At 32.9% G+C, this 25,303-nt stretch overlaps 1 protein-coding gene across 7 annotated transcripts in view; it reads right to left on the bottom strand.

The window, feature by feature from the left end:
- The window catches only part of NBEA (neurobeachin), a 691,423-nt gene that overhangs the window by 492,739 nt on the left and 173,381 nt on the right, over positions 1-25,303 (bottom strand). For all 7 annotated transcript variants that reach the window (XM_047078787.1, XM_047078803.1, XM_047078809.1 and 4 more), the window contains 5 exons: positions 20,548-20,627; positions 19,765-19,827; positions 19,575-19,672; positions 15,751-15,843; positions 1,115-1,223 (listed from right to left, as the gene is read on the bottom strand). In XM_047078787.1, the coding sequence (XP_046934743.1) occupies positions 1,115-1,223; positions 15,751-15,843; positions 19,575-19,672; positions 19,765-19,827; positions 20,548-20,627 (443 nt within the window). The remainder of the gene's footprint in view (positions 1-1,114; positions 1,224-15,750; positions 15,844-19,574; positions 19,673-19,764; positions 19,828-20,547; positions 20,628-25,303) is intronic.

Raw genomic sequence — 25,303 nt, 5'->3', positions numbered from 1 at the left:
AAAATGCTTTGCCACCTAAATCTGTAACAAAATAATTCACACTCCACTGTATTTCAGACGTGTGAGACCTGAAGTCCACTTTTCTTATTCTGACATGACGGTTATGCATTGGTATTAAACAAAAAGCTAGACTTAAAATACCTGTGATACGTGAAACACTATCAAGTCACCACATGCCGTGATCTGTAGTGCAACAGAGCAGCATGCAAAGTGTGATGAGAACGTGACAAACATTCTCTGTTGCACCTACTCAACTCTGCTGCTGTGACGCAAAAGCAACCACCAGTAGTATGTACAGGAATGAGCACAGGGGTTGTTCCAACAAAAGTATTTATGGACACTGACATTTAATTTCATACCATTTTTATATGTCATATTTTATTTTTCTTTTGCTTACTTTCAACCACTTAAAGACAGAAAAACTAGCCTTGGCACCTAGCCCCACAGACAGGTGTTAGTAAGTTTGCTAATCCTTGTACTACAGAAAAGAACTAGGGCCACCAAAGACCAGTTGTAGGAGAGTAGAATTAAGGTTTTAAGGTTAACACGGGGATTATTACTCATATTTTACTGGTCCTTAAAAATAAAAACAGCTACTTTGGGAGGTAGTGTGTGCATTTCATAGAAAATACGGAGCTCAAGCTATATGGCTATATGGTAGAAATGATGAAAAAAGGATTTGTGAATTGAGATGATAAAATCTACTGCTCCTTCCAGATACTGCTTTCACAAATAATTTTTACCTATAGTTTACCTCACTATCAACTCTAGGTTAATGTTGGTAGTTTCAAAGGAGACAGAGATAGAAAGAATTAGCAGGGGCGGAGGGAGGGAAAGACCTAATATATAATACATAATAGGTGTGGTTTGTATGAGAAACACTGCACAAAGTCAATCAGCCAACGCATACTAAAATAAAACACCTTGGACTGACATAAAAAGATGGGCAAATAAATGTACATGGGTATGTTTTAAAATAAAATTTTAAAATGTAAGTATGTGTTCATTTTTGAAAATAATGATTTCTGGCTTTTTGATTAACTGACCAACTGATCCCAATTACATAGAAGGTTTCCACTAAATACATTTTAAATCGTCATCACATTTTTTTTACCTCATAAAGTGTGTTGTATGTGGTGACAGTCACAGTGTTTGTATGCAACATCAGCCTTTCTCCAAGAAGAGTGAAAAGACTATGAGTATGCATAATTTCCACTTTTCTCCTGGAGAAAAAGGGGGAAAGAAAACAAAACACTATGAAATACATTTGATTATCTAATCACATGACTTTGGGTTTAGAAAGTACAATCTATTAAGCAGATACAAAATCATACAAGTAATTATTTTTACTAACTTCCATCTGTAGTAAAATAACATTTATAACACAGCTATCTTCTAAAGTCCCAAAAACACTATTTAAACACTCCTCATATAAAATGTGAAATATACAAATTATAAATATTATATAAATGTTGACAGTTATTATTTTCAAATTTTTAATGAAATATTTAGGAGTTATTTTTATTAGTTTCCACTATTAGTTTCCACTAATACAGAGACCACAAAATTTTTAAAGCCTTTCTGTCTAAATTTAAAGCCTATACATGTTTGTTTATTTATTTATTTATTTTGAGAGAGAGAGGGAGGGACAGAGACAGGGAGAAAGAGAATCCAGAGCAGGCTCTTCACTGTTAGCACAGAGCTCGATGCAGGGCTCAAACTCATGAACCATGAGCAGACCTGAGTAGAAATCAAGAGCCGGATGCTTAGCTCATTATTGCTTGTATTTGTGGTCTGCCACTGGATTTAAAACCGAGAGAGAGAGAGAGAGAGAGAGAGAGAGAGAGAGAGAGAAACACACACAAAAAAACTTTCTTAATTACTTACTATTGGCTCAGTTAACTGTCCTCCCCACACCAAATCCATAAATAGAATAGAAGGCTGTACTCAGGGTTTCCTACAACATTTAGTTCTATCTCAGGGAATTGCTATGAGCCTCTCACTTGTGTCACTGTCTTCGAATTCAAGATCTGGATCCTCTTGGCTCTCAACCCAAGGCATTTCATTTCTTACCTTGATTTGCTATTGTTCCCTATTCAGATCTGGCAACACTGATATAAATTGGGTATTCACCAATTCTTATTCCTTTCTTCCTGAGAGCACAGGTATACTATCAATTCCAGCCTCTTTTACACTCAGGTGTGACCATTTAACTGAGTTTTAGCCAGTGGAATGTGAGCAGGAAAGTCATGAACCATTTTCAGGCCTGGCCCACAGAAAAGCACTCATGCACGTCTTCCATGCTCTGTCTCCAAGGCAGAAACACAGGAGCCACATGACGAAGACAGGGAGGACAAGATGGAAGCAGCAGCCCAGGTCTCTAAATCACAGCTTGCAAGAAAGCCACCTACTGTGGAACACCCATTTGGATTGTCAATGAATAAGAAACTACTAGTTTGATAAGCAGCTAAAATTGTGTCTGTCTGCTGCAGCAGCCATTGTTACTTTAATTAATACAGAAATCAAATAATGAACCATTTATCTGGGTACCACTCACCTGGAAATCCTCTCTTCTAACATCAGCCTCCAAGCTCCACACTGTACAACAAAAGACACAGGGCAGCTGTTTCCCCCCACCTAATTCTCCTCAGTCCAGGGAGGGAAACAGCAAAATAACTGAAACCCAAGAGCTTAGGCACACGTTTGTCTTGTGGCTGTGTTTGCGAAACACTTAAACACGACTGAAAAAAGGTCAACTGGTCATTAAAAAATTTTTAAAAATCAGGACTAATGGATATTATGGGATTATAGAGGGGAAGGCTTTAAGTATTTTCCAATTCAGGCGACACCCAAGGCAAGGACGACTTAAACTTTCCTTTGCTCCCTAATCAAGAAAGAACAAATGCTAAAGTGTATTCCTTTATATATCTCTCTGATACATGAAGCTGGTAAAAGTTATCCAAATTAGGCTACCTGGAATAGCCTAATTAGGAATTTACAATAATCTCTTACCTGCACCAGTATAATTTCAGCTACTAAAGAAATTCATGCCCTTCTGATTATCTTCTATAATGTAAATTTCTATAGAGCAGCTATATTCTAGCCTTTTGTGGGGGAATTGAAGAATCCTCTGTATATACCAGAGAAGAGATGGGTCAGCTTCCTCCTGCAGTTTGCTTTAAAACAATGTTTATCAATAATTTTTGCTGCACAGCACTGAAGAGATAGCCAAAAATGCCATCCATGATCTCAGGCAGAGTGTGGGTGAGCTATACTCCCCATGATCCCCACGTGACTTTGTTTCCCACAGAATCCCTAATGAAAGACCCAACTCAATGCATTCTGCTCAAAAAGACTTCAATAGGGCATAGACTAGAGAAACTAAAATTTTGAACCTACTTAACTTTAAGACCTAAACAGACTTCAGGCTTTAGTGCCTATTTGCTTTACCCTTTGAATTTTATAGGATTTCTGTCCATTTGGATTAAGAATGTAATCTTTTTTAAAAAAAAGAGTAACCTTTTAATGTCATACAAATTATACATTTATTAGCTTACTAACATCCCAATGAAAATATAATCCAATTTTCTTCTTCACAAAATAAACAAGCCTTTTTTTTTTTTTTGGATAGTCAAAGAATACTTCTTGTAACAAACTCAGACAGTATGTTGAAACAAGACAAAGGTAAAAGAAACCCATAATTTCCGTAACTCAGAGAAAATCATTATAAAGTGTCAGTTTATGTTCTTCTAGATTAATGACTATGCATACAAATATGGTGATAAATAAATATAGATGATATCAATATGATGAAACTAATTCTGTATAAGGTAATTTATACTTTTTTTCCTGTTATCCTGTCTTGAATTTTCAGTCATTAAATATAATAAGTATGCAGCACATTACATCCATTGATGACTGTTGACATTGATGCTATTTCCAATTTTTTTTCTACCATGAACAAAACTTTGCCCTTTTAGGTAAATCTTTGGGTATATATCCATGACTATTTACTTGGAATAAATTCTTGTAACTGAAATGATGGGTGTTAAAAGCTTTTATATTTAATTTTATGAGACTCTGCAATTTATTGCCTCCAAAAATATGTACATTCATACTTGTACCATCAAAGTGTAAATGCATTTGACCAGCAGCTTCTCTCACCAACATGAACATAAAATTCATGTAAGTATATAATTTAGTAATTATTTGAAAACCTTATAGAGTCACGCAATTATCATAAATTTCCAGTTCCAACATTTTCATCACCCTAAAAAATTCTCTTGTGCCTTGTAGTCAATCCCCACTCCCATCACTAGCCCAATATAATAATCACTAACTGCATTCTGGAGATTTCATATGAATGAAAACATGTAACACGTGCTCTTCTCCATCAGGCCTCTTCCTTTTAGCATAATGATTTTTAGGATGCATTAATGTCATAGTGTGCATCAGTAGTTTGTTTCCTTTTAATTGTGCATTGGTATTCCATTGTATGGACATATGATACTTTGTTTATCCATTCACTAATTAATGGAATTTTGGATTATTTCCAGTTTTGAACTATTCTGGATAATGGTATTAAAAACATCCATGCACAAGTCCAGTTGTGGACATATGCCGTCATTTCTCCCAAGTAGGTATGCAAGCATGGAAATGCCAGGGTATGTGGTAAGTGTTACATTTTTTAAGAAATTAGAAAACTCTTCTGGAACATGGCTAGAGCATTTTACATTCCCATCAGCAATGCATGAGAATTCAGTTAGTTGTTATATGCTCTGGTTATATGTTATATGTTGTGGATTTATACAAATCAAACTATTTTCTATTTTGCTGTGAGATTTCTTTGACCTAGGGGTTCTTACTATCAAGCAATTTACCAAAGCTCTTTCTGCTGTTGATTTCTTACTTAATTTTGTTGTGGTCAAAGAAAACATGTTGTTTGACCTCAATTCTTTTAAATGTATTGAAACTTGTTTTATGTTTTATAGCCCAGCCCATTATATATTCTACACTTAAAACAATTTGCTGACTGTTCTATGAATGTCAGTATACTGTTTAATAAGATCTTGAATAGGGCTGGTGAAAACAGGCTTACATTAACTTGTAGCTATTGAAGGGGAATGCTTCTAATATTTTACTACTAAACAGGACGATGGTTACTTCCAAGTAGACAGACCTTATCAGGTTAAAGAAATCATTTTCTATTCCTGCTTTCCTAGGAATTTTGATGATGAATGGATACTGAATTTTACCAAAATTGCTTGTATTCATTTGCGTAATTACATAGCTATTCTTCAATGTGTTAATAAGGAGATTATATTAAAGGATATTCTGATGTTAAACTATCCTTACATTCAGCATAAAATTAAAAACCTAGGGGGGAAAAGGCAAAACACTTTATTTTTAATTTTTAAAAAATGTTTTATTTATCCTTGAGAGAGAGACAGACAGAGCATGAGCGAGGGAGGGGCAGAGCTAGAGAGGGACACAGAATCCGAAGCAGACTCCAGGCTCCGAGCTGTCAGCACAAAGCCTGACGTGGGGCTCAAACTCACAAGCCGCGAGATCATGACCTGAGCCAAAGTCGGACGCTCAACCAACTGAGCCACCCAGGTGCCCCATCACCTTTCTTTTTTTAATATAATACTTATGACTATCAGTTGCCTCCAATACTACTTAGGCCAACTCTCAGAAGTGTAAATACACAACATTCTCAGTTTTGATTCTAAACACTTTATAATGTGTACAGTAATTTCTTGTTATGAGTTATTTACAATATGTACATTTCCATTGTATTAGTTTGATTTTTATCAGTGATTTCTTAATTGAATTGTGGGTGACAAGTCATCTTTATGACAATTTATTTACATTTTGGACAATTTTATGACTTCCACTGACAAGTTTTCTATTTTTGTGTGTGTTTGAGAATAATGAATATGCTAATCAAGCATATTTTTAGTTTTCAGTTTTAGTTTTACTTTTAGTCTAGTTTAGGTTTAGTTTTGTTTGTAGATCTTTTATATCCTTGGTTAAATTCATTCCTGGGTATTTCATTCTATGAAAACTTTCATTCTTTTTCCATCTCTTAACCTCCTTTCTTATTTGTCATCTTTGTCTCTTGATGCTACATTCTGGGTAATTTCTTCATTTCTATCTTTCAGCTCACCAATTCTTTCTTAAGTTTTTCTCATCTGTTTAACATGTCCATGGAGTTAATTTTAATTACTACCTTTTAATTTCTAGAAGTTACTGTGATTTTTTTAAAGCTTCATGGTTTGTTTTAATATTACCTTGTTTCTTAAGAATTATTTCTCCCATTATGTTTGGTTTTCATTTTTGGCATATGAGAATTTAACTACTTTTTTGTGCTCAGCTATTCATCCGAAAGGATTTCTGTTGTATTTTATTCAAAATTTCTAAGTTTCTAGTAGTACAAAGTATTTCAAGGTATTGTTTTACCCACTATTTTTCTCCTATAAGAATTCTTTTTTTTTTTTTAATTTTTTTTTCAACGTTTATTTATTTTTTTGGGACAGAGAGAGACAGAGCATGAACGGGGGAGGGGCAGAGAGAGAGGGAGACACAGAATCAGAAACAGGCTCCAGGCTCCGAGCCATCAGCCCAGAGCCTGACGCGGGGCTCGAACTCACGGACCGCGAGATCGTGACCTGGCTGAAGTCAGACGCTTAACCGACTGCGCCACCCAGGCGCCCCTCTCCTATAAGAATTCTTATTCACATGTTTAGTCTCCTATATTCGTTATCTTTTCTCTTTCTATTTTTGGACCCATGCTTTGGGAACTTACAGTCCACTAATTTGGATGGACTGGAAAACAAATCATGAGCTAACGAGGCAGAATATCATTTTTGGTTCCCTACTTGAATCTTAAATGCTCTTCTTAAAAATAAAATTCAAAGATTCCACCATAGCCCCCTCCACTAGTTCTATTTCATAGAGTACATAGTTTGATGACTCTCTCTTATCTCCTGTCTCTGGCTACTAGCCTTTAATGAGTTGCTATTTTTCTTTTTTACACAGTTGAGGTCAGATCTCACTGCTGTGGGTTTTACATGATGGGATCCCTGCAGGTGCTGTAAGGTAGAGGACCGCCTAAGATAACTGATCTGTAGTATAAAACCTAGCTTGTTGTTAAGTCCTGGAGCCAGCATTGTGGCATTCCAATATTTCTGCACTCCCACAAATTCAAGGACAGGGAAGATTCAACCCATCATTTCAGATACTTCTTGGCCTTCTGGTGGTCACTTACATAGAAGCCAATGTTAACACCTCTCAGGAGGGAGGGGGGTGCAAAGGAGAGAAAGTAAGAGGCAGAGATCTTTGACAGAAAAATGATCTCTCAAAATTTGCTGCTTTTTAGTCTTTTCTTTAGGCTTCTAACATAATTCTTCAGCTGCCTGTCATTCCCATGGGAGAGAAAACCCCTCACCAGTTGTCTTGTTTTCTCTGCTGCTACCCCAGGTACACATAGGAACCAACATTTGCCTGAAGAAAGCCAATAGGTTAGATGTTGAAAATATATGGGAAGGAAACTTCTTTCCACCTCTCATACTCCCAGAACCTACATCACTACTTTTTGTTAACAGACAATTGGTTCTGCCAGAAAAACTGGGTAATTTCAACTAGTTGGAAAAGAAACCATTAGGTTAAAACAACTGTCAGTATATAACTCTCAGGCCTGTAGTCAACACTACACACAGCAAGCTGATTCATTTAGAGTGTGATTAACTTGGAGAATTCACCCAGAAATTACAGGGTTTGAAGTTAAGACATCAGACAAATATACTTGGTTGAGAATTTTTATTTCCACAATGAACATTCAATAACATAGGCTTTTAAATTTTTATAAGCTAAAATCATCATAGTTGTATTACAGTACAGCCGTTTAGGCATTTTGATCATCTATTTGAATGATTTGTTAGATTCTGTTCTGAGGATAACTATAATCAGACCACTTCCATGAAAGAACAGTTTGGCTTTCTATTGAAGCATACACCCAAGTTAAGTTTTTCAGTTTTATATAGCTTTTTATTTTGAAAATTTTTAAGATTTACAGAAATGGTGAAAAGATAGTACAGAGAGTACCCATATATTATTTACCCAACTTCCCCATATGTTACTATCTTATCTAATCATGATACATATGTCAAAACTAAGAAATCAACATAAGTATAACGTTTTAACTAAACTACAGACTTTTATTAATATTTTACCCGTTTTCCCTAATGTCCTTCTTCTGTTCAGGACCCAATCCAGAATACCACCTTTCATTTAGTCATCATATCTCCTTAAACTCCTCTGCTCTGCAGCAGTTTTCCTGTTCCTTGTTTCTCATGCCCTTTGACAGTTTTGCAGAGTATTGGTCAAGTATTTTGTAGAATATCCCTCAATTTGGGGATATATGATACCTTCTCTGGACTAGACTGGGATTATTATTATTACGTTTAGAAGAATACCACAGAGATGAAGTGCCTTTCTCATTACATCATATCAGGGAATACATGATATCAACATGATACAGAACTGTTGATGTCAGCCTTAATCAATAGGGAAAATCACTGCCAGGTTTCACTATCCTTTGGAAAAAAACAGCAAGTCCATCTCACACTCAAGTAGAGAGGATTTATTTGAGTTCCATCTTCAGGAGGAAGGAGTAGCTGTGTATATATTATTTGGAACAGACTTCTCAATTTTAATGATGGATATCAAACCTATCTCTACTTCAGCTGACAAAGTATATGGATTATCTCACAACCTATATCCCAGGCACTTGACAGAAATTACAAACTAGGCATTGCAAAGGACCAATGCACCTTCAGTTTAGCTTCATTCATGGACCCAACTCAGATTCACTGCCAGACACAAATAAGACACTGAGTTTGGGTGACATTTCATTTCTTAACAGTTTTAGAGACAATTTTCTTAGGTTTTGAGGTATATAATCAAAGCCTTTACAAACATTATTTCCTCCTCCCTAATAATTATGTTTTATTTGTTTCAAATCTTGAACAATAGTAATAATATAGTAGAAATACTTATCTTACTGATCTAAAGGATACTAGTATTTCATGTTTAAATTTTATATTTAAGATAAATATCTTATTATACTTAAGATACGACCTGTTTTTACCAGAATTACAGGTTAAATTGCACCTATTACCTTTTTGCCAAATATTTAAAGCATCTTATTGCAATGTACTGTGATTAACTCTTTTACATCTACTGTATCATTTATCCTTAAAACTCAGTGAGAAAGGAGTATAGTTTTACTCATGTAGGATAAAAACTGAGGCTCAAGGATATTTCCAAAACCATTCAAAAAATGTGTGGCTAAGCCAGGATCCAAACCAATGCAGTCCAACTTGATAGCCAATGAATTTTATGTATGTATGTATGTATGTATGTGTGTGTATATATATATGTGTGTATATACATATATATATGTATACATACATATATATATGTATACATATATATATATACATGCACATACACACACATATATACACATACACACACATATATATATATGTATGTGTGTGTGTGTGTGTGTATATATATATATATATATATATATATGTATGTGCATGTACCAATTCCCCATAAGGAGCCACTGTTTGTAATTTCTTGTTTCTTACATATTCTACTAGATTTTCTTAATGTAATATAGGAACTATTATATACTTATATCCTCTTTTTTATACAAAATTAAATCAAATAAACACTTATCTATACTATTTGTTTTTAATCATGTAACAATTTAGTTGTGATATCAATATACTGAGTCTTAACAGTTTTGTTTTACAACTGCATGGTATTCCATTTAATGAATAAACCATCATTTTTTTGGCAAATCCCCTATTAATAGAAATTTAAGATTTCTCTTAACCCTTACAAATATAAACAATACAACGAGTACCTCTGAAGAATCATTATTTCACATGTGTACAAGACATAAATTGCCGTGTTAAAAACTATATGTATTTGTAATTTCAACAGACATTCATCAAAATTAACACTTCACTCTAAATGGGACTATGCTAATTTAAGTTCTGATGTGCAAGAATGCTTGCTCCCCCCAACAATCTTGCTAACAAAGACAGGATGTGGAATTTTGAGAATTCTGTCAATCTAATATGTGAAAAATTATTTCTTACTTTAGTTTTAGGTTATATTTCCCTTACACCAGTAGGACTCCCTTCTTTTTAAATATTTATATGCCATGCATATTCTCCTCTATAAGCTGACCACTCATGCATATCCTTTCCCCCTTTTTCTACTAGGTTGTCTTACCAGTTTCTAGGGAAAGTTGTACAAAATGATCATGTAAAATTCTTTTAATTTCTTCAGTTTGTATATTAATTATGGAAATTATAATTTATTTTATACATTCATATTTTTGTCCTTTATTAAGCTGCTTAATGATGACATCCATTTATGTCATGAGTTTAAAAAAAAAACTAGCTTTTTAAATGACTTTTTATATCCCAAATCACGATATTCCTACTTGTCTATTTATTAATTACTTTCTTCCATTTATTTGGTTATTCTTTTCCTAACTTAGACATTTTAATTGTTTTTCTCTGTATTTTCTTTTTATTGCTGTATAACTATGGATATTCTTCTAAACACTTCCTGGGCTGTATCTCATAGGTTTGTGAAAGTTTTTTTTTTTAATTCTGCTATTTGTCCATATAATTGTGGGTTTATTTCTGAGTTTTTTGTTCTATTCCACTGATCTATGTGTCTACTTTTTATGCCAGTACCATACTGTTTTAATTACTACCACTTTATTTTTTTTTTTTTTACTAAATGTCTATTTATTTTAATTTTATTTTAAATGTTTTATTTTTGAGAGAGAGAGTGCAAGCAGGGAAGGAGCAGATAGAGAAGGGGACAGAGGATCCAAAACAGGCTCCATGCTGACAGCAGCAAGCCCGATGTGGGGCTCAAACTTATGAACCGCAAGATCATGACCCAAGCCGAAGTCGGATGCTCGACTGACTAAGCCACTCAGGCACCCCTATTTATTTATTTATTGAAAGAGAGAGAGAGCATGCACATGCACGCACAAGTGGAGAGGGGGCTAAGAGAGAGGGAGGGAGAGAATCTCAAGCAGGTTCTGCGTTATCAGCACAGAACCCAATGCGGGGCTTGATCCCATGAGATCATGACCTGAGCCAAAATCAAGACTTGGATGTTTAACTGACTGAGCCACCCAGGCACCACTAATTATTACCACTTTGTAATATAACTTGAAATCTGGAATTACAATACCTCCAGTTTTATTTTTATTTTTCAAGACTGTTTTCCATACAAATTTTAGGATTGTCTGTCCTAGTTCTGTGCAAAATGCTATTGGTATTTTGATAGGGATTGCATTAAATTTGTAAGTTGCATTGGATCATATAGACATTTTAACATTATTTGTTCTCCCAATTCATAAGCATGGAATGTCTTATTTCTTTGTGTATTCTTAAATTTCTTTCATCAGTGTTTTATAGTTTTCAATTTTTTTAACATTTACATATTTTTGAGAGACAGAGAGAGACAAACCACGAGTGGAAGACAGGCAGAGAGGGAGAGGGAGACACAGAATCTGAGGCAGGCTCCAGGTTCTGAGCTGACAGCACAGAGCCTGACATGGGGCATGATCCCACAAACTGCGAGATCATGACCTGAGCTGAAGTCAGACGCTTAACCAACTGAGCCACCCACGCACCCCTGACAGTTTTCAGAATACGGATCTTTCACCTCTTAAGTTAGGTTTATTCCTAAACATTTTATTGTTTTTAGTTCAGTTGTAAAAGGAACTGTTTTCTCAATTTCACTTTCTGCTGCTTCATTATGAGTGTATAGGGATGCAACAGATTTCTGCACAATGATTTTGTAATCTTCAACAAAGGACTGAATATTCAATGGGAAACTGACAGTCTTTTCAACAAATGGTATGTGGAAAACTGGACAGCCACCTGCAAAAGAATGAAACCAGACCAATATCTCTCCCCATACACAAAAACAAATGAAAACTGATTAAAGATCTAAATGTGAAACAGTAAAATTCCTACAAGAGAGCATAGGCAGTAATCTTTCACCATCAGCCATAGCAACATTTTTCTAGATATGTTTCTTGAGGCAAGCCAACATAAACTACTGGGATCACGTCAAACTAAAATGTTTCTGCAGAGCAAGGGAAACAGCCAATAAAACTAAAAGGTAGCCTACAGACTGGGAGAAGATATTTGCAAATGACATATCTGAAAAAGGATTAGTATCCAAAATATATAAATACTGACATACGTCAATACCAAGAAACAAATAATCCAATTAAAAATGGGCAGACAACATGAACAGACATTTCTCCAAAGAAGACATATAGATGTCCAACAAACACATGAAAAGATACTCAATACCATTCATTATCAGGGAAATGTAAATCAAAACTACAATGAAATATCACCTCATTAGGGTTGGTGAGAATATGGAGAAAAAGGAACCCTCTTGCACTGCTGATGGGAATGCAAATTGGTGTAGCCACTATGGAAAACAGCATAGAGGTTCCTCAAAAAATTAAAAATAGAACTACCCAATGATCTAGGAATTGCGCTACTGGATATTTACCCCCCAAATACAAAAACGTAATTCAAACGGATATATGCACCCCTATGGTTATTGCAACATTATTTATAATAGCCAATCTATAGAAACAGCCCAGTCCATTGACAGATGAATGGATAAAGAAGATGTGGTATAGAAACACAATGGAATATTATTGTGATAATATTGTGAATAATATTGTCGATATTATCATAAAAAAGAATGAAATCTTGCCATTTGCAACAATATAAATAGGGCTAGAGAGTATAATGCTAAGCAAAATAAGTCATTCAGAGAAAGACAAATACTATATGACCTCACTCATATGTGGAATTTAAGAAACAAAACAAACAAGAAAAGGAAAAAAAAAGAGACAAACCAAGAAATAGACTCTTAACTATAGAGAATAAGCAGATGGTTACCAGAGGGTATGTGGGGAGATGGGAGAAATAGGGGATGGGGATTAAAGAGTACACTCATGATAAAAAATACAATACAATACAATACAATACAATACAATACAATACAATAATTTTAATAAAATATTGAAAAAATTCTGCTGTTTGTATTTTCTCATTGACACAAAAATTGCTTAATAAACTTTAAATTTCTAGGTAGAAGAAACTTTGGTTTCTGACTTTGTTCCTATTTTCTAATTTTACTGTGTTTTATTAAAAGAATATTGTCTGTTTTGTCTTTATGTTTTGGAATTCTTCTTTGATGTATACTACTTTGATGTCAAATTTTTATAAATGTTCCATGTTAACATGGTACAGATTTCAAACTATATTAATCAGATTTACCTTACTATTTAGATTACTTTCCCCCTGGATTTTTTTATGAACCAAGATAGGTGGATTAAACTTTGTTTTAGTATTTCAAACTAATGGTAATTGTATTATTTATCCCACAATTTCTTTTTTATGAAAGTTTCACCCTGTAACATTATGTATCCTTCTTTATGTTATTTATTGCTTTTCGGCTTGACTTCTAATTTGTCCAATATTAAGATGATTCCTGTTTTCCTCACTTGTATGCATGTGGTATAACATTTAGTTATCCTTTAATTTTCCGCCTTTCTAAATCACTTTATTTTTGTATGTTTCTTGCACATAGATCTGGGTTTTTATTATTGTGATCAATTGAATTTTTCTTAAAATAGGTGATTTAAGACTAATATTTAAGACCAATAGTATACTTTTGTGCTGACCATTCTAGGAAAATTCTCCCTGGTACTCAGAATGATCTTTTAAAATGGATGGTAAAATCTTATATTAGGACTTCACTGAATTATAGCTTTAAATATTTGTTTAGTTCCACTGTTCTGCTTTTCTTAGTTGGAAATTCAATTTAGGCCACTACTGGAACTTCCATACTTTGTACAGCAATCATTTTCTCTCTAATTCTTCTAAACTCTTATTATATTTCTTAAATTTCTCATATTATTTGCCTTGTTTTCATTTTTATCTTCTGTGTATCTTACTATGCCAACCACATAGTTCATCTTCCTTTGAGTTTCTTCTGATTTCATTTTTATTTGTATGGAAGTTTTTTTCTTCAATAAAAATAAAATAGAAACTTTCCTCCAAAGTTCTGTTAGTCTATGATCCAACACTTCTGTGTTATCCTACCATGTCTTCTAACTTAATGAAATTCTGCTTAGTAGTACTCCTTCCTCAGCAGCAATTCATATCTTACTTTTTAAACTTATGGTAAATTTCTAATTTGCTAATTTAATAATTGCAATTATTATGTATTCTATAGCAATGTTTTCCCAGTGAGTGTTCTTATCTGCTGGTTAGTTTTTTGTTTTTTTTTAAGATTTGTTAATGTTTTTCATTTATTCTGAGAGAGAGAGATTGAGAGAGAGAGAGAGCATGAGCTGGCAAGGGGCAGAGAGAGAGGGAAAGGAGAGAGAAGAGAATTCAAAGGAGGCTCCATGCTGTCAGCACAAAGCCCGATATGGGGCTCGATCCCACCAACTGTGAGATCATGACCTGAGCCAAAACCAAGAGTCAAGGCTTAACCAACTAACCCACCCAGGTGCCCCTCTGTTGGTTAGTTTTGCTTAAGTTTTCCACATTTCTATATTTTTCAATGTGTCTTCTTAACAATTTTTAAGAGGTTGCATCTAGGGCTAGAATCCTTTAATGTCTCCTAGTCAATTTCTCTTACTTAACCAAATTTAAATGAGCAGTCCTTTTCTCTTAATATTAAAAGTACACATGCTTCTCAGTCTCAGTATTCAATCAACTAATACACATTTACAGTTCCTCAAATATGCATAACTCCTTCCTACAATCCTGGTTTTGGTGAACTATTCCCTGTATTTATAATATGTCTATTTTCACTTACTTGACTATCAATTTGGTACCAAAATAAAAATAATATCTACTCTTCCAGACTATTTAGCATGTTTGAGATGTTTTACCTAGATCGTGTGTAGTTTTCATCAGTGTTATCAATAAACTCTCTGAAAATTTAAATACCAAAATGAAATGACAACAGTGAGGTTCTGAGAGGAGCTCCATATCTAGCAACAGTTAGATGATACCCTGTTGGGCTCATTTGTATAGAAAATGGATTTTATAAAGAATAATTTTGCACTGGACAACATAATATGAAAAATACTCATTATATCAGCAAGTGACAGTATCTAAATTCTAGACTTTGGGGAAAAAAGAAATATTCTAGGATCTTCAAATAACAAAAATAATCCATAGGCCTCAATGTTAGAAAAAAATACAAATAATAATGACTTAACATGTCAGCAAAAGAGCAGCTCTCATATACACTGTATTCCCTGTGTCACGAAAGTTTTCACTGAAATCATATCCATATGTGATTTATTTGATTTGACGAAATATGTTATTACATCTTTAAGATGAACAGTATTTTCTTTAGCAAACAAATAGAAATAAATTATATTACTTAAATTGTGAATTTGTTCTATAATCTACTATTAATAAACATGCTTTCATAAAACACTTTCACAATTGTTATCATAGGAAGCTATTCTTTTCCACTGTAAGATTATTCAAGTCAAATTTCATGCTATATTAGATATGAAACTACTAAAAATACAATTTAAATAGATATTTTCACAATTCATTATGAAAAACATCAACTTACTTGTGACCTAAATGCTTCAGAAAGTATCCCAGAACCTTCAGAGCTTGAACCCAAATACTTTCACTTTTAGAGGCCAATAATTTGTAGATTACTCTAAAAAATACAGAAATAAATGACCTTTTAAGCACCTACAAATATTAAAAATAGAAGCACTATATACTTTACAAACAAACCATAAATATAAAAAATATAAAGTACCTCTCAGGATTTAAAATTCTTTGGAAAAATTAAAAATTATCATATTTTACAAATTTTTCTATAAACTTGGTCTTCCAATAAATACTCAAACATTCAATGTGATTCGTTGCTTATAAGCACTGCCTTCCAGGCATGTTTAAAAGACATTTTTTCTATTTTAAGATACATGATTAGTTAAGCCACATTTCCCCTTCTATTAGAACTGCCTCTGACATTTCTACATAATGACCTTTTTTTCTTGTTTATAGCTAATTGGATCATGGATAGATAGTTGCCCAATTATTTCTCTTTTCTGAGCATTTGGAATGAGCTCTGAGAAACAATATCTAGCATTTTGGGGGCTCCTGAATAAAAAAAGTATTTAAAATAGAAAGGATAATGCAGTCTTGTTTTGTCCACATAGATGAGTCTATACACAAAAGGAAGAACAAAGCAACCATACAGGAAGTAGCAGAGAAAGCAAAGTTGTTTCCTTCTAGCTTTCCAATTCCTTGTTCTTATCCTAATGAGATTTCTATAACAAACGCATTATTTTGTTTTTACTTTAATCGGTTTGAGAATTTTTCTGTTACTTGGAGCAAAAAAGTCTCTGCTAGCAACACAAAACCTCACCTAACCTAACCTAACCTATAGAGGCACTTCATATACTATATAAGAATAGGGCTATATTCATTATAACATTTATAAATATCTAAAAATGTTTGTCTTTTGTTTTCTTCAAAACATAAAAGTATTTTTTCTATAAGGTAGTAGTGGGTAATAATTCTTTTCAAACTCATTCTACAATTTAAGAAAGTTCTTTGAAGAAGAACCTAAAGTGGGACCTATAAAATTGGGATATGCTTTACTGTATTAAATTCTTTTTGAAAAATACAATGTCATTTTATATTTTTAAAATGAGGTAATCTAGGCCAAACAAAAAAGTTGGTATTAGAAGATACAGTACAATTTTTATATTATTTCAGTAACATTAACAAAGGGAAACAAATAACTTAAAGCTAGTGACATCTGTTTTATGTTTAATAATGGCTTATACTATTAAAAAAGAAAATAATATATTGTTGATATTGCCTCTTACTTGTGTGTTACTCAATTGAAGAACAGACTAGGTAAACTCTAGAGGTAACTATTTCCTTTAGAAGATGAAGTTTTTCAAAAGCCTCAAGTTCCTAAATAAATATGTATTTACACTGAGATTGATTTTTAGAATGTTTAAAGACAAAGATCAGTAATGAAAAAAAAAAAAGAACAAGTATGAGACTAGGAAAGTTATACATGTCAGGAAAAGAACTATTCAGGAAATCGTGAGAAAGAACCTTCAACAGAAAAAATAATCTTGAGAACAGAAGTAGAAGTTCACAGCCTAAAAATGTGACTAGCTTCAGACATGGAACGAGAAACTCCCACAGAATTCCCATTTTCTAGAAATAACTTCAAATTTAGGTATAACAAAGGCATAAGATCCACCCAGGACTAACAGAAATTATGATTGACAAGTGAAACATGGAAACATCGAGGGCCATCATTCATCTACATTACACAGGATTTTCTTCACAACTAGATAAGTGTTCCTTACAAAACAAGAAACAAACACTGGATTTGCAATACAATATGAATAGGAAATTTACTGACAAATCAGTTAATGAACCTACTTGCAATATAATAAGATAATTAGGTGAATCCTAATTCATCTGTTTGAGCTTACTATATTAAGTCAGAATATTGTCTATATTGAGATAAGTACTTATTTGTTCTTTTCTTTAAAGAATTTCAGATATAAAAATACCACATTTTTAGCTACTCAGTTCAATGTTGTATTTCATATTTCACATGGTCTTCCTTAAAGTCAGTTAAAATATCACCAAACTTAAATTAAATTCATTCTTTGTATTCATTTCTTAGTGTGTATAAATTATAATTAATCAGAAGTTTCCCCAGAAAATATTTTATATGTAACTGTTATCCTTACGTACCTACTTTCTAGGATACAGACCATTAAATGTCCTATAGAATAAGCCTACTTTTTCCATATTTTTAACAAAGCCTACAGTCACCACATTTTTTTCAAGTGGAAAAAGTGAAGTAGAAATTCTTCCATCTCTGTCATTGTTTTGAACACATTGGTGACAATATGACACGTTTAGCAGGTGTCAATCATGAGCAACCAGGTCTTGGTATTCATTGTGCCTAATCATTCCATTCACACTATACATTTAAATTACTATTTCACTCCCCTAAAGACCTAGCCACTCTCCTTTGTATGATCATATTTTTACCATGTCAAAGTAATGAAAAATCCTATGTCTGCATTTCATATTAACCAATCTAAGGTTGGTATCATCCACAGGGATGAGGAGGATATTTTCAATTAATTCATTTATCAATTAATATAATAAATAAAGCAGATACTAGAATCTAAGGTCAAGGATACTAATTGTTCAATCTAAATATAATTTAAGAAGAGAAGTATAACTGTATTATATTATTAAGTTGGAACATATGAAACTGCCATTATTTATTTAGTAAACAGTTAAGTATCAGCAATTTTATACAATTCAACCTCATAGTAAGAAAATACTTGTAGTTGTTAATAATTAAACGTGTAATCTTCTTCAAACAGATTAGCAACTCCATTGTAAACTCAAAAGTATTATTGATATCACAAATAGGACAGCCACATAGAAATGACGTGACTGTTTTCTCTGATCTAGAAAACTGTCACTTGCTGATATAAATGGCCAAATAAAAGATGCACTAATAAAATACCTTGGCAGGTACATTATTTCAAAATTCTTTTTATAACCTGTGGAAGCGCACTGAGTTGCATATGGCATAACTTACATTTCCTCTTCGTTCTAATAATTAAGACTTCACAAAAATAAAAAAGGAGAATCCCTAAGGGCCTGGGGTATAGGTTATATTCATAAGAATACTAATCAAGGAACTATTTTTCACTTATCTACATAATTACTTACAGTCATTCTGACTAAAGTTAGTCTTCATCTCTTTTAATTTTGTCCTTTTGTTCCAATTGTATTGCCACTGCCCTAACCCATCATCCCCAATACTGATGAATAAAATAATCTCTCTACTCTTTTTGCTACATCAGTTTTATCCCTCTCCAGTTCATTTTCCACACTGCTGACTGTAAATCAAAACAAAATGGAACTCTAAGCAAATCAGTTCCCCTTTCAAAATATTTTATTTCGTCACCAACAAAATATAAAATCTGAACTTTCTATTATGTGGACCTTCCAAATCTGTTCACTATGTATTTCTTGAGACTAAACTCATATAATTTTCTAGTGCTCTCTTTTGCTGAAATATACTATTCTCTTTTGTCTTCCTGAAAAATATATACATATGTATTTGTTCTTCCCACTACTTGAAAAGTCTTTACTACAGCAACAATTTAATTACTCTTTTTGAGACCCAAGACCCATTCTTGATATATTTCATCAGTTTTCTTGAGTATTAGAAGATCAATACTAGTTTCTCCACTTATCCCCTTCTTGTATATAAGATTTTGCTGTATTTATTCAAAAGTTCCTAGAGTAGGGGTTATTCTAGAAAGCAAAACTGTACTCAATTAAAGTCTATTAATAATACTAATATTATAATCATACCTTATTCCATTTCTTTGATCAAATGCTGGGATCATTGAGGCTGGATGTTCTGACATTAAAGCCACTAGCAACTGTAACACATCATGAATATTTTCATCCTGCATAAGGATCACCAATATTTCTATAGTTAATATTTTATTCTACTGCTTTGAATAAAATAATTAAAACAAAGACCCAGACCATGTCCTACCTCATGCATGGTAAGTAGGTAATTTAATATACTCTGAAGTTCATCTTCCTTGACCCCTCGGTCCTAATTTTTAAAAAAATGTGTATTACTTAATTTTAAATCTAAAATTAAAACTTTAAAGGCAGGCATCAAAACGATCATTTAAAAAATGTGAACAATTTAAAAGTAGTGATGTTTTCATTAAAATGTTTAAATACTTCATAATTCATAGACTATATTATTTCGAGTTAAATAAATAAATATTTGGAACGCTGTATCTAGTCTTTTGAAGTTGCTGATTTGACTGACCATCACTATCAAGAGTTGGTATATTGTGATCATCTAAACTGTATTCATATTACTATTTTCTAAGAATTTATTCTTTTCTTAAAATGATGCAAATTACTGCAAAACTTTATAATATCAATTGTGCATATATTACCTTTGTTTTTCATTTCTCTTTATCTTAATCTTTTAAAAATCCTACTGTGATAAAAGATATAATGTAAGACTTCTCAAACAGGTATACAGACTGTTTTCTGGAATAAAAACTTTATGCTCATTTCTAATGCATATGTTCCTTGTCCATTTCAGATATATCTCTTAGAATAGAGGATCTCAAAAAAGGATTAACAAAAGGTGAAGTTTCACAAAAGTTAACAGTAAGATTTACTTTAGAGTGTTAAAAGCTATTCATAAGTTAAAGATAGCTACTGCTAATTTTACAATATTGATTTTAAACTATGCCAAAAATTCTTTTACACTTAATATATTGAAATTCTAAATTATGTAAAATTATTTTACCTTTAGTATGAGCTGTTTCAGAAAAAGTAGCATAAATGCCCGTAGCGATATAATTTCTTTTTGTGATGGCCGGGGACCATCTAGAATAAAACAGAAAACAAAAACAAAAACAAAAGGGAAAAAAAAAACCTCACGATATTCAACAAACATAATGCAATTATGTTGGAACACTATGGATTCTTTAATAGTTGTATTTATTTTAATACTCATTAATATTAATGCTATCTAATTTCAATTATATCAGAGGATCCAAGCATTTATTTTCAGATTTTGGCAATTTCAAATTATTCGCCAAACTTGAGATTTGGAGGAAAGAATTACTTTTTAAATAATTAGAATATCATCCATTCATAAGTGCATAATCATCAAGTGTTTACATTAAATATTTTTTCCTACTTTTTATTAATAGGTTCCCTTTTCCCCCAAATCAAGTTTCCCTAACATTTCTTTCATCTTCAATTAAACCAGTCTTCATTTAAAGACCATCTCCATTTCACCCCACACATTATATGATAAAGCACAGAAAAGTGACATGCTAATGTTTGTTTTGCAGCTTTTTTTCCTATGTGACTTAAATATACTAAATACATATTATGGTGGACACTCAATAAATGCTTATGAGTGAATAAATGAATGTGAACAGTTAAAGTACACATGTTAATTTCATCATAACATCTAAATTTCAAAGTAATTAACTGCAAATATCTAATTACCAATAAATGAGAACATTAAATGATATATGTCATACATATAATGTAATAATTAAATTATACCTTTAAGTATGTAGCTAGAACCATAAAGCTTTCTTGAAGCAATGAGTATTTACATAGCTTCTTCATAAGTTTTAAAATAAAAATCACTTTATGTATAATTTATAACATCTTATTCACTCAATATTTACATGCAAATTATTATCAAATAATCCATTCCATCTACTCTTGAGAAGGAAATCTCTTTCTCATTTCCCAGACTGCACTCTACATTTTTTGCCCCACTGCTGGCAACAGGATACAAGCTACCTTTTCCTTCCTTACCAATATTTAGTATTAATTTTTCAACTCTTTTTCATGGTGAAATATAGCACATATATAGAAGATGTAAACATACACCTTAATGAAGAGTTCAGAATTAATACCTGTATAATCACTTTGTAGATCCAGATACTGAACACTGACAGCAAACTGGCAAAGAAAGCCAGTAACAACCGGTGTGCAGGTAAAGGAACTACACAAGAGTGGAGGGGTGAGGTCCTGACTTAAATCAGATTAAATAATTGCAGATTTCTGATTTTTGCTGTTTAAGAGTTCCCATCATGACTGAATTCAAGATCAATCTACTAATAGTTTAAAAACGAGGTTGTAAAATCCCTGAATATTTAACAACCGGCTGCACAGCAGCTCGCTCCAGTGCACTGAAGTCCTCACCCCATGCCAGTCCTCAGCTCTGAGCTACATCTTGATCACATCCTCCATCCCAACCCAGTAGAGACAGCCATTATCTTAGTAATAATACCCTTACTTCCATTTAATGAAATTAGAAAAGTTTTATACTGTCTGAAAGTGTCAGTTGTTTCTTTTTCTACTATAAGGATAAGAATAAAAATCATGGTTATGTCATAGGATATTTTGTAATGGTTAAATAGATCAACATATGTAAAGGGACCAGAATAGTCCCTGGTCCATTTTAATCACAAGCGCTCAGTAAATGTTAGCTATAATTACTACTGTCAGATATTGTACAATGTAAAGAGCATGTTGGAAAAAATACATACATATGTGTGGGTTTTAAGCATATACATGATACAGATCCATATTTTACAAAAAAAAGATGTATCTCACAAATATAAAATTGAGTGATGTAACAAATCACAAATGTACCATTTATATAAAATACAGAAGCTAAACAATCAATAGGTTAGGAATCCATACATAAATAGCAAAATGGTAAAGCACAAGTAAAAAAATAATAAGCCCTCAAGTAAGGAAAAGGCATAAAAAACCTAAAACAAAAAACATAAAACATAAAATAGAGGATGGGGTTATCTCTATGGCTAGGAATGGGAAGAAGATATGACCAAGGACAGGGACATACAGGTTTATGGTAATGTTCTATTTCTTAAGCTTGGTGAGACCTATGTAAGGTTTATCACGTATTAACATATTTGCATTTATGACATATTCAAAAATACAAAAATTATGAAACACGCCTCATCTGAAGGACCTACACGTAGACACGGGTAAAACTGTGCCTGTATGAGCAGAGAAAAAGAGGGTAGAAGAACATACAAGACTGGTAATACTGGCTCCTTGAGAGAACAGTAAGTTGTTTTTTTTTTAATAGGCCTTTGTATGATTCCATTTGCTAATGATATCTGTTGCCACGATATCTGTTAATATGAATTTTTATAGTGAACCTGATATAATAATAATTTAAGGGACAAAAGTATTAAATAAGAGTCAAAGCAAAAAGATCCTAGCTCTCAAGTCAGAGCCTACATATGAATCAGGAAGTACTACGAACAGCTAGCATAGTACAAATTGACTATTGTTAAAAGAAAGCATTTTAGTTCAAAATGGTATTTAAAAAAAGTTATTTAGAAAGCTATGTTTCAAGTCAGAACCTCACATTTTACTAAATATCAAAATTAATTTCAGATGGATTAAAAATAACAAATAAAAAGATGCATTAAAAAAGAATAAATCAAACTATAAAGAAAAACAAATTCTCTCCACTTTCTTGTCAGTTTTCTTCACAATATATTTATTTGGTTTCTTCCCTCCTGTCTCCTTGAGTCAGAGCCAGCCAGGTTAAGGGCCCTGGGATAGGAGAAACCAACAGAGCTCAAGGAGACACCAGAGTTTGGCAGGGCCAAGGAGGCAAGTAAGTCTGGCAGGACCTTCACGGTCATGGCGAGGAGACAACAAGAGCCAGGAGTGTGGTCAGGGGCAAAGAAACAATTAGGGCTAAGGAGGTGACAAGGACCATCCAGAGTTAGAGGTGAAGAGATGGTCAGAGCTGACTGGCAACGTCAAAGCTGAGAAGGTGATGGTGCATGTGTCGGAACACTGTTTCATAAAGTAGAATGAGCAAATGTATAAATATATTAAAGATAATGTAAGCCAGATTTTTCAATATTGAAGGAAGAAAGCTATAAATATAATAAGTTTGAGACTACACTGAACCAAGTGGTTTTAAATCAGAATTGAAGGTATCTATGTATAAACTTGTGTCTCCTACATCCATGAAGAATGCCTACAAGCGATAACACTCAAAGTGCAATAAGCCAAATAAGCACACTAACACCCAAATCTTGGTTTCTGAAACCATATCCACCAACCAAACCAGGGCTCCTTGGAGAAATGTCTGATTCCAGGACTGAGATAAGTATAACATGAACCAAAAACTCTGGCTCTCTTGTGGGAAAGAGCCAGGACTGAAAAATTATGGACATCTGTCATAAAGACCCCAAAACTAAGGTGAAAGTCTCCTACTAGCCAAATCTGAGACAACTTTAACATCGAATAAATAATGATACAACCCAGGGTATACTCTCTGGGCTAAATCCGTTAAAACTTAAAAATTTCCATTTGTTTGAAACAAACCGTATCTAATCATTTACATACTGTCTATGGTTGTTTTTGTTATACGCTGGCAGAGTTGACTACTTGCAACAGAGACCATAAGGCTCCCTAAGCCTAAACTATTTCTGTGTGGCCCCTTGCAGAGAAAGTATGCCAACTATTCATGTAATACACTGAATAAAATAGAAATCCATGAAATATTTGCTGATATAAAATGAACAAATAATTGGAAGAGAAAAAAACAAGTTCCTCCTTACAAACTAATAAATGGCTTAGGAAATAATGTCATTTAGCAGCAATCACAATAAAGATCAATTATGACAAGATTCACTGATGAACTAAAACCAGTAAGTGAAGGTTTGTTGAAGAACAGGATATTTACATAGTCTCAATGTATTTCTCCACCAAATACTTATTATTCCAAAAGAGAAAGTAGTAATTTTATAATGAAGAATACTGGCAGACACCACATTAATCAAATGATCAAAATTAACATCTCCAGTAATACGACAACTGAACGCCACGTGCTTCTTGACGTGATACAATGTGACAGAATTGGTATGACTTGTGCGTGACTGCGTCCAAAAATGAAAAACCTGAATCATCATGGGCAAATATCAAACAAATCCAAATTAAGGGACATTCTACAAAGTAATTTGCTTCTATTCTTCAAAAATGTGAAGGTCATGGAAGACAAAAATGCTAAAAATAACTTTTCTATATTGAAGAATATTCAGGTGACAAGGTAACTTAAATGCAATATATGATTCTCAAATTGGATTAAGAGGGGAAAAAAAGAGATTTTTTTCTAAAAAGGGTATTATTGGAATAATTGGTGAAATTTAAATGCTATCTTTGGATTAGATGATACCATTGTATTAATGTTAAATTACCAGGATTTAAATGGTTGCCTTTGGTTATCTAAGAGAGTGTCTTTTAGGAAATTAACAGGAAAATATTTAAGGTAATAAGGTATCACATCTACAATTTATTCTTGATTTAGAAAAAAATACATACACATATATGTAGGTCTGATTATATTTGCATAAAATGGAGAATGATAAAGTCTATGTGGTAACATATTAAACACTGGGAAACATGGTGGAGTTTTAGTAATTCTTTATAAAATTCTTACAACTTTTCTGTAAATTATAAATTAGTTTTCTGAAGCAGAA

The sequence above is a fragment of the Lynx rufus genome, unplaced genomic scaffold, assembly GCF_022079265.1.
Source record: "Lynx rufus isolate CCGP_SWC_20201006 ecotype Redwood Valley unplaced genomic scaffold, mLynRuf1.p SCAF_1, whole genome shotgun sequence".
NCBI classification, from domain to species: domain Eukaryota; kingdom Metazoa; phylum Chordata; class Mammalia; order Carnivora; family Felidae; genus Lynx; species Lynx rufus.
The sequence above is the reverse complement of the archived record's forward strand: the minus strand, read 5'-3'. Positions and strand labels throughout refer to the sequence as shown.